Below are 11,634 nucleotides of genomic sequence, written 5' to 3'. Positions count from 1 at the left end.
TGAGAGAGAACACGAACCAAAGAGGGCAAAAAGCGATGAGGACAGCAATTAAAAGGTAAACGACCATCATTTTTATTCTTTACTCTATTCTTTGTTTTTTACATTATGCACAACTCTCATTTATTGTGCAATAAGCTAATTGTAATATGTATTTGTCACATGTTTTGATGATTTTTTATGCTTTATAAAACATTTATGTCTGAATATTGGGGGCTCGGAACGGATTAGGGCATTTACATGGAAAACTTACAAAATTTTCTACTTAAGAAATTTCTTCCAGAACCAATTAATTTCATAAGTAGAGGTACCACTGTAGCTTTAACTCAGTAACTAACACAGAAATGTACCCAAATCACTAAAGCAACGTGGGCAAATAAAAAATAAAAATAAGGAAAACTTTACTAGAACAGCTACATTTTATTTTGGATTAATTGAGGAACATCTGAACTTGATTTAGTTTCAGAGGTACTTTAGGTAGTACTTTAGGGAGGTACTGTGGCAGGTATGTACTGACTCCCATTTAACAGGAGTTTGAATGTGACAGGTTCATTTTCAACTTGGCCACATTCCCTTTTTATAACCAAGTAAATGTAACTACTAACTAAGTAGCTTTAATTAAGTAACTATAATTAAGTAACAAAATCATTGGAACTTTCTAATGTGTACGTTACTTTAATGACTCGTTGATTAGACAAATGATTGTTTAAGTGTAATCTAGGCTAGCAGCTAGTGGTGCACTAAACAAACACTGCCTAAGTACAGTTCAGTTGTGTTTAAACTTTTAGTACAATGCATATGCATTTCATCTTGTCCTGTTTGTCTTTTATGAGATACAATTTTTATTAAACTTTTATGTGCAATGCATTTGAACTGAATCTATGTATTTTTTAAAAATATTTCCCCATATTTAAGCACAGTGTTAATGTTCAAACTGTGCATGATGTTAGAGTGGCTTACTCATTAAATATACTTTTTAGGAATCACACCTGTGTCTCTATGACCACTTTTTTAGGTAGTAAAAGTAAACGTTTCAGAACCACTTTTTAGTGGCTAGTGATTAGACTATCACCGGATTTCCTTGCGACGTAACCATTGTGTATTTATCTTCATGTGCCCCATGCCCTGGGGTAACCTCCTCCCTCCCCACCAACATCAGGTGTCACTACCTCACTTCACCCCGGGGGACACCAGCAGAGAAAACTACTCATCCCAGGGGTACCATTTACAAGCTTACAAGTCAATATGTTGTGAAAATGCATGTCAATATCTTTTAAGGAAAATACAAAGGTGTTCATTTTTATGTTAATAAAACATAGTTAAGATATTTTCATGTTTCCTTGTTTGTTTGTTTTGTATATAACATCCAGGCTCTTAATATTTTTAAAAAGGATTATTTGATTGAATTGAACTTGACGACACAGTGAGCGACTGATTGGCACATCTGACACATGCATTAAAAAAAATTATACACAATGAGGACGGATGAACCAATTATACTAAATAAATACAGACAATATTCAACAAAAATAAAATAAAACAAAATGTATTTAAGTATACATTATAAAAATTGAACTGGTGCTGCCGTGGCCGCCAGGAATATAGTGTAAATTCAACTTTATCTTAACCATCAGGGTTGTGCATTGCAATGACTTTGCTCAAATAATTCAAAACTATCTTTCATCTCATGGTAAGGTGACCTCGTACTGCGATAAATATCACACTTATGATTAAAAATCATGAATGAGCTTCTAGCCTTGCAACCTAATCAGTTGTTTATTTTTAGTTCTCTCAAAACTTTTTTTTTTTCCTTTTTCAAATAATTTGTACATCTTATAGCTCACAAATGTGTGTGTGTGTAAGGGGGGGGTGCGTGTGCATGTGTGTGCGTGTGTGTGGGGGTGTGTGTGCGTGTGGGTGCGTGTGTGGGGGTGTGTGGGGGTGTGTGTGTGTGTCTAATTTACGAGCAGGAGCCAAACAAATGGACCGTGTTTTTGCAAAATGAGCGTGTGTTGTTATTAAGCAAGAAGATGCCCGGTGGACCGGTCGCCACGGGCTGCATGCTAATACTTTACTACTCCAGTCTATCACACACTGCATGGGGGCTAATTAAAAAGATCTAAGAAGGTGGGAAGTGGGAACTGTAAATTAAAAAGCACTCGCAGATATTGGCGGCTGATTAACATCCAAACAGTACAAAACAAAAATTGTGTTTTTGAAGAAATGATTACACTGGGGGAGGGGAAAAAAATCTAAGAGAGATGGACTAACAGATGAAGTGTATTTAAAAAGAGAATCCAATACTTTGAATTACTCTGCTTTTTGTTATCTGGTTTCAAACTCCAAATTAATAAGAAAGCCAATGGTCCGGTTAAAATTTATGGTTTCATCTGCTCTACAAATGATTCCCCGCACCATCCATTTGGATTTCTTCCCACTGTTTGGATGAATAGTAACCATCAGATGTTTTAGTGAGTAAGGCCTGACTGATATGGATTTGTTTGATGGCAGATGGCAATCCCGATATCTGGCAGAACAAAATTAAGATCAATCCGATGACTCGGCCGATTAATTAAAAAAAAATCTATAATGAACGAAATAACTTCTTTTTTGGTCCCTTAAGGCTTCCAACAATAAAGATATGAATTACAGGCAGAACATTTAATTGTTTTACAATACTTTGTCTTTTTGTATTTTTTTTTTACTTTTTCTGGAGAGGGTGGGGGGGGCTTGTTTGAATGTCAATATCTTTGTCTCATATTATAATGTTTTATTGTAACAAAAAATACAATTGGCAAAAAAATCTTTAAAATACTACCTGTACACTTAGAGTAATAAAGGTTTTTACAGGAGTAAATAAAGGAAGGCAAGCGCTTACTTTTTGCCATAGTGACTCTCTGGAGGCCAGACTGGAGCAGGCCGCCACAAACCAGCAATTCCCCAGCTGCCCTTGGTGGAGGTCGTGTGCGCTGATGCCGTCAACAAACAGGTGAGGGTCTTCGCACAGCTCCTATACACATACACGCACGCACACACACACACACACACACACACAAGTGAAAAGGTTTGTTTTGTTGTTGTTAATATACTTTTGAAATGTGTATACGAAAAATTACTGTTTTAAAAATGCGAAGAAGTCTGAATTTCTGATAATTTTATGAATGTATTTAGAAAAACGACTATTCCGAAAATATTGTATACATTCTATTATTATTGTGTTATATTGTTAAAACAATTACAAGCAATTTTTACAGAGACAGAAATGATTCTAAAAATGTTACTCTCCATAACAACCCAGGCTAAAGTAAGCTCCTCCCCGACATACAAAGCTTGTCTCCTGCTCGTGACGTGTCACTTCAACATACTTCCTTGAACCGGTTATTGTACTATTTTCATATTAGACTTTGGCGCCGTCTTGAGACATCTTAAGGTTGCAGTTTCAGGTAGAGCACAAAAAATGTGAATTCATGGACAGTAAACCACAAATATATGGAGAATTACTGTAACACTTTTGGTCCATTGGTCCAAAAAGGGGGGAGTGGTGGAGCATTGTTAACGAAGGCAAACGAGACCATCACGTCTTATGACGTGTATCAGACCTTAAATGCATTTGTGAAATCACATTAACCGAGTGTGTCCGGGTCCATTTTCAGCCTCTGTGCGGACACGCTGTCTTTCATTACAGCTAACAACGTGGTGTTCAATAAGCTGCTGCAGCATTTTCTCTCTCTCACACACACACACACACCCCCACACACACACACGCGCACACACACACGCATACCCACGCGCACACATTTTCTCTCTCTCTCTCTCTCTCTCAGACACACACACGCACACACACACCCACACCCCCCCCCACACACACACACACATACAAGCACACTCTGACGTGCACACAGACATATAATGTGCTGGCTGGGGTCGGAACCTCGCCATTTGCAGAGAGACACGCTGTCCTCTTCCATTTTTGGTCTACAACACACCATGCTGCGGTTTTTGTACAAATGCATTAAAAACAAGAATGACTCAGCAGATGTTGCAGAAAAGACTGTACAGAGTGTCTTTATGCTATCAGAAAGATGATGGGGTGGGGGGCGGTGGGACGGGGGGTTCCGTGGTAGCCTATACAATATATTTCATTGAAACATCTAAAGTAGAACATCCCGGAAGTGGTACAATTTGAGGTACCAAAAATCAAACAAATTGGATGGATGATATATGAATGCTGAATGGATAGATAGAGAGATAGATGGACAGATAGATGGATGAAAAGAGAGATGATGGAAGGCTTAATACATTAATTGGCAGATAGACATGATAGATTGCGAGGTGGATAGATAGATAAATGGATAGATGGATAAATAGATAAATAGCTAAGTAGGCAGCTGGATCGTTAGCTAGCAGACAGACAGATAGATGACAAACAGATAGACAGACAGACAGTTACATAGATAGTTTCCATAGATAGTGGAAACTAAACTGAAAAAAATTCAAAATGAAAAAAAAACGTGTCGGCGAACTCTATAGTTTCCCTTTCTGATGATCTTACATACATATAAAGCTCTAGCACGCTTGTTCTGAAATTAAACCTACGTACTTAAAAATGCAAGGTTCACACTACACTACTGATAATTGCTATTCCTGTTGGCACACGGGTGAAGATGACGATAGAGCAGCGGGTGAAGGTGAGCGTGACATGGAGCCATCCCCGTATCGACACTAGCCTTCAAAGAGCATGTGAAAGTGCTTGGATGCAAAAAAAAAAACCCCGACCCGGCCAAGGTCGGTCATTCGCTGACTTGGCAAGACCAAAGCACCCCTACCCCCACCAACCCCGCTGATCCCTCCCAGCCTAACAATGACTATGTTCGCAGAACAGCTAAGGTTTCTGTCTGCCGCAGCATTGATTGTCACGGTGCGGCGGAAGCGGGGCGAGGCAAGACGAGGGGCTCCCCACGGCTGGCGACCAGTCATCCGGTTGGGGGGAGGCAGGTGCGTCTCAGGTAAAAGAGTAATAGGGTATCGATCGGTAGCGGCCTCCGCAGACAGTGAAGTAACTCTGTTACACAGTGACACTGCGGCCGAGCACCGTCTAATCATTTACCTGCCGGCTGAGAAGCTCTCGAGCGGCTCCGCAGTTGGCGCCATCCATCAGCCCCGCGGAGAGGAAGTGCCAAGCACATATCGAACTCGCAAAAACTAGCTAAATATCCCCACTCGGGCATGGCATTTTTTTTTACGGGAACAAACCACAAAACGTGGTTGTGTGCTCATTAAATGTGAAAGGGCACCAGACGGATATAGGGTGAAAAGCTTAGAATGACGACTATGGAACATCCATCTGCCTAAATTACCAAGACTGGCAGTACTGATTCATTTTGGAATTATGCAATATTGGAGGAAGTTGGCCACAGTCAGGAGAACAAAGTTATGCAAGATGAGACCAAGATTGCGGAAAAGTGTTGAGAAGAGTTCTGTGTTTTAAAACCGAAGAGTTCTGTCTTTTAAAACCTAAGCATACAGGACACGGCATCAAAGTGTAGACGCAACACTATAACACTGGGGAATCCAGAGCTAAAACGTTGCGATGGTGTACGTAATACTAGCGGGTATTATCTGAGATGAGACTGATGGCAGCAAGCAAACAGGATGCTGCAACAAAGCGGAGACTGTGGTGCATAATAGTGTAGCATCCAGAGCAGAATGCAAATATCCGCTTCAGCACACTGCAGTGTCAAGATCAAAGGCACTGCAATGGTTACGTTATAGTTAGCATTAACTTATCCAAGCGGAGATTGTGGGCAGCAAGCAAATGGGAGGAAGTCAAAAAGTGGAAATTGTGGAGTACAAAACTGTAGTGTAAAGGGCTACAGCTTTGCAAATGGGTAAGATATTGTCAGCATACGTCATGCAAAAAGGTGACTGAGGCAAGCAAATGAGACACTATATAGCAAGGTGGAGACTGTGGTGTATTGCAATGCAGTGTCCAGAGCAGCAAACAAACACACCACTGAACACTGTAGAGTCAAGAGCTAAGGCAATGCAACAGGTTAAGTTAATATGAGCATGTGTTATCCAAGAGGAGAGTGAGGGCAGAAAGGAAATTGGACGTTGTACCAAAGCGGATGTGTTAGCTCACAACTTTTTCGACAAATTGGACAAGGAAAAACGGTCGAGCGGCAGCCACACGAGACAGCTCCAGAGCAGGAACGTTTTATTAAGCGCTCGCTCTTTATGCTTGCGTGCGCCGCCGCCGGAACTTCGGTGCGGGCCATAAATACGCCCCAGATGAGTCCCAGCAAAGATAATTCCGATCACTGGGGTGCCTGTGAACCATCGGCCTGACAATGGCAACAACGTGGCCCTGGTGTTTGCATTCCGATGGTTTGAAAGAAAAGAAACAAAAACTGGCAGCCCGTGTGTCCACTCTGTGCACTTTAACCCGAATAATTACAGGATGTGTGTGCCAGCATCTGGTGTGACTTATTTAATACTTGAGCGTTCATAAGGGACGGCGCTACAGGGGAAAAAAGTCCACCCACTTTTACGAAGCTGGTTATAAATCAGAAAGTTGAAAAATGACAGATTTTAATGTTTAATGCGGTGTGAATTTTAAAAATACATTTTACTAAAATATACACTTTCAATCAATTTTCTCTGAGAAAAAAATAATAAAATACAATTTTCAAGGTAAATTGTAACTTTTGATGGAAAAATTGTAAATTATCATCTTTCGTTAAAAACAACTTGTTTAAAATGAAAATATTACTACTTTTCACAATAAAATATTCATTCCACATTTCAAAAATATGTTTTTCACAAATTTTTTGTTCGTACTTTTTATCCGTCAAAAAGCTACTTTTTTAGCCACAAAAATCACAGACACACACACAAAATTACATTTCTTATTTTCATTAAATATATCTTAAATGAAAAAAAAAATAGACTTTTTTTTTACATGGAAAGAAATACTTGAATACTTGAATACTTGAATCTCAAATGACAAATGAGTGAATTTCTTTTTCACAGACATACAGAAAAAACACAGGAAAAAAACTTTGTTATCCACACAAAACTCACCTTTATTTTTCATTTTTTTGCATAAAATTCCAGATGATGCTTGTCATTTAAAGAGTCAAGACCCTGGTAGACTGCAGATCCCTTGTAATAAGTACTACATTTTGAAATGTAACAAAATAAATGTACTTTGAATTCCAATTGTTCGGAACATTTGCTTCTCTCTGGGTTCCTACAGTAGTTTTCTTTTAAACTTGATTATTCTGCACTTTCCCCGCACCCACCCGCAGTGGCGGCGAGCTTTCAGTGGCCATTAGGAGGAGGAGGAGGAGGAGGAAACGTGCTTAATGGTTCCCGTGGAACGAATGTACGCTGGAGTGAAATTGTGTGGTAAATGTCCATTATTGTTCTTGTCATTATGCTCATTTGGGTTTTGTTATTAAAAGGTGCACTAGTCTAACCTTCTTGCTCGAGTGCAGTCGTTATCTACTCGTGCGAGAGTTAATCTAAGGAATGAATACAGGGAATCATGTTTATCTAGGCATGTAAATACCAAGGCTAAATCAACTGCATGTAATTTCATCATGTAAAAATGCTACAATGTGCCTGGTTAGGCTCTTGCTGTTTTTTTTTCCTCCTTCTACTCGTCTCACAGCGTACAGTCCGCATGACTGACATCCGCGCAGACCAAAACATATCTGAGTGACCCAGTTTCCATGGCAATGCACGCTGCCTGTAGCCATCTGCAGAAGGAGGTTACTCCATCTACAACCACGGCGTCAGCATATAGAAAAAAAAACTGACTTCAACAGGAGCTTGTTTTGATTATTACTGACTTAATGGTTTTCAGGGAGTGGAATATAACACTACAGCATCCAGAGCTAAGATGCAGGATAAGATAATGTTGGTATGTGTGCTTATTTTTTTGGCCAATTTCAGCTGTGTACCGTTTATGATAAGCCAACATTGGCATTTGTGCTTATTAGTACAAATTTTATCCAAGAGGTGACTGAAGGAAGCCCGGCTGCAAAGTGGAGACTGTGGTGTATTATCCAGCAGCATCCAGGATAAGACAATGTTTGCTGAAAGGGAGACTAAGAGCACTTTGGGTGTCCTGCATTTACTGTTAGCTAAGGTAAAGAGATACATTTTATCAGAGAGGAGCCCTACATCAAAGAGGAGACTGTGGCGAATAACATTGCAGAATTGAAAATATGGACAAGAGTTGTGGGCTCCGTTTTCAACACTCACTTAAGTTACAAAAGATTCTTATGTGTCTACCAGCGTTTTTTTTTCGCACGACTTACCCGCGGCCTCTTCCACACCACGCGTCCGATCCTGTTGCCCTGGTAGAAGAGCGAGTCATCGTTGGCGGGAAAGCGGGGGTCCTCAAAGAGCAGGCCGCTCTGCAGGCACTGCCTCTTCAGGGTGGAGTACTGCTGCCCCTCGAAGGCCTTCACCGACGCGAACATGCTGCAGCCCTGCGTAAAAGGGAAAATAGGTAAGAAACCATCATCGGCTGGCACAGATGAATCGCATGACTTCGATCCATCCGTCCAACTTCTTCCGCTTATCCGGGTTCAGAAATTCTTGACTTCCCTCCACACTTTGTCCAGCATTTCCAGTTCCTTTGGTCAGGACCCAGAACTTGCAGGTGAGGGCATGAACATAAAATGACCAGTAAATTGTTTCTTCTGCACAACATACTGAACAACTGCAGACACACCAATCGCTCTCCCGCTCTATTCATTCCTCACTTGTGAACAAAACCCAAAGGTACTTCATCTCCTACTCTTGGGCCATGATCTCATTCCCAACCCAGAGAGGGCACTCCACCTTTTTCCAACTGAGGACCGAGGCCTATGATTTGAAGGTGCTGATAATCACCACCAACCGCTTCACACCTCTCCGCGGGACTTCCCAAGGGACACTGTCAAATGCCTTCTCCAAGTCCACAAACCCATGTAGGCTGGTCACATCAGAAAAGGGGAGCAGAGTTTTTTTACACTGTTACTTCCCACCACTGGTAGGAACCACTTTTCCCTCCCCGTCCACGCTTGACTGACACCTCCACAGTGAGCCGTCTCCGCGGAAACTAAAAGTCCTGGTGCACGTGTACCTGAGTCTTCTGGGTTTCCAATGATTAATCTGTCTGCTGACGTCCCCCAGGGCCTAATTACCACAGCTATGCACGGAGGCAGACATGTCCGCATTGATCAGCCCCCACACACTAGGTGGAACCAGGGCCGGGCTGCGCTAAAATGGAGCCGTCCTGATCGATAACTGCGCCACGGGACAAACCTCTCTATCATTGAACCTAATTCGTCTCAGACCAAACAGGATTGGTCAATCTCATGAATTTCAATATCGATGTCATACCTGGATGACTGCGTTAGCGCTGGCGTATCGATTTGATACTAACGAGGCCGGATTTCCAACCGTGCAAATGCCTGCTCTATAAACATTGGGGTCTGTGGAATTAGACCACTGGACGATTCATCGGATACCTTCAGTCAGGATAATCTTTTAGAGACATTTGAAAATCGGACCTTTGCTGAATTTGTTCGGAAGAGAGGACAAAAAAATGATCAAACTAGGCTTGATCATTGATTACCGTATATATCGCAAGTGTGTGCCTCGGCTTCCTCCTAAACTGGCCAATAAAGTATTTCCTGCAAGATCACTAAGATTGTAATTGGAGGCTAAATCTGACAGATGGCTCGGTGCCTTGGCTCGTGACCACCACGGGGAAAAGCACGCTGTCCTTTGGCCACTGTGGACAGTCAACAGCATCACCTGCGAAGAGTGAATTCGAAAACTGCCTTTTAACAGACTGAACTAATAGACTATTTGTCGCATTATTTTTGTTGTTTATCCACTAAAAATGTCCATCTTGCTAAGACGGAGCGTGATTTAGAAAAAACGTCAGTTGCTGCAATGCAGAGAAATCATGCTGGAAATATTAGCCTTTCCATTAATAATCAATAGTCCAGAAAGTAATTGGAAGGAAACAAAGTGCTCCTGAGAACAGATGTTTCAGCACGGTGGACATAATAGTGTAGGGCAAAGCAGCGAGGCAGATGACGGGAATTAATCAAGAGCACAAAGAGAGTAATGAAGACAAGAACAAATGCTTCTGGATGAGAAATCAGTCTATATGTGGAGTCCCACAAAGATCAACTGTCCGACCAATGTTTTTTTTTGCTTGGAATTAATGATTTAATTACCCAGATCCACAAAATCAATCAATTAATTATAATCACATTAATTATAAATAATAGAACTTCAAAGACAAATATCTATTGATATAGAATGACAAAGTATCTTCGAAAGGCTTTCTTATACTGCTTCTGTTGCGAAATGTCACGTTACAGTACAACTAGTGTCGGAGACTTACAGTCACAACTGATGCTTTTGAGAGGAGTCGTGACAAACAAACAAACCAAAAAAAACCCGATGTAACAGCAATTTTCCCCGCTGGGAAGGGTGATTATAACAAACGTGAAATCAAGACTGTGCACAGCAGGCAGGTCAGGCAGCATCACATTCTGGTTGGTCAGAGATCAGGGACTGCTGTTTAAGAGGGGGTGGGACACAGCGGTGGTGCCGGGGTGACTGATTGAGTCTGCTTCCGCTGACAGACTGATTAAACCCGCAGAAGTGAAGAGGGAGTAGTAAGGCACCACAGACAGACAAACACAGAGAGAGAATGAAGGCGGGTTCTATCACATCATACCTCATCTACCCCGCAACTGAGGGAGGGGGAGGAGGAAGACGAAGAGGAAGAGGAAGAGGAAGAGGAGGAGGAGGAGGAGGTAGTGGGCTATCCCAGGCTTCCCATCCTCCCACCCTCTGCAGCATCATGGTCTCCCGCTGCTGGTCCAACTGCAGGCTTGGCCCTGTCACCGCCTGGCTGCTCAGTGATCTCCCGTACGTTCTAACGCCAAATTAATCCAGGAAACTGATCTGGTTGATTGTCAGAAGAAGCTTTCAAATGATCACATTATTTAGCCGTGTTCACCTCTACTGGTGTTGCAGTATTGCAGCATTTTTGCAAATAAAAATTGCCCTGGCATATACTAATATCAACAATTGACAGAGCCCAGCACTCTACAATATTGTACTTAAAAACATATCGTAATAACATAATTCAAACGAATGGGGGAAGAAAAATCTGACTGTGATAATTTAATGGGCATTGTGCTGGTCAATCTGGAGTGCGTATCTTGGCCACAAGGGGGCAGCATGATGCATACAGACATACCACACAGAAATTTGATGATGAAACAGAATAGCCAATGATTTGGTACATATCTCAATACAGATACTTTTCCAAGAGGAACGATTGGCTTCAAGCGAAATGATTGGCTTCAAGCGAAATGATTCGCTTTGGCTCGAGTCAGTGGGATTACGATTTGACTTGATATGGTATGGCTGTAGCTTTTGCTATGGTGATTAATATGTAACAATGTAAAAGCTCTCCAAAGACCAAACTATTCAAGTTAATGGTTAGCATCTCTCGGAAAAGATGATTCCATACGTATCTCGATAGGATTCGTACGAAGACGGTACGTTATAAAATGTAATGATTTGGTGTAGTTACAACAAAACTGATTT

The 11,634-nt window shown here is 41.4% G+C and overlaps 1 protein-coding gene across 1 annotated transcript in view; it reads right to left on the bottom strand.

Moving 5' to 3' along the window:
* Positions 1-11,634, bottom strand: part of capn5b (calpain 5b) — a 32,971-nt gene that overhangs the window by 17,453 nt on the left and 3,884 nt on the right. Inside the window, exons 2-3 of the mRNA XM_086013440.1 lie at positions 8,325-8,498; positions 2,876-3,007 (exon numbers count right to left, since the gene is read on the bottom strand). Coding sequence (XP_085869566.1) covers positions 2,876-3,007; positions 8,325-8,489 — 297 coding nt within the window. The 5' untranslated portion in view covers positions 8,490-8,498. The remainder of the gene's footprint in view (positions 1-2,875; positions 3,008-8,324; positions 8,499-11,634) is intronic.

Source organism: Filicampus tigris, chromosome 17 (genome assembly GCF_054856515.1).
Source record: "Filicampus tigris isolate MCC_2025a chromosome 17, RoL_Ftig_1.0, whole genome shotgun sequence".
Classification (NCBI taxonomy): Eukaryota; Metazoa; Chordata; class Actinopteri; order Syngnathiformes; family Syngnathidae; genus Filicampus; species Filicampus tigris.
Note: the sequence above shows the minus strand (reverse complement) of the source record. Positions and strands in the feature narration are given on the sequence as shown.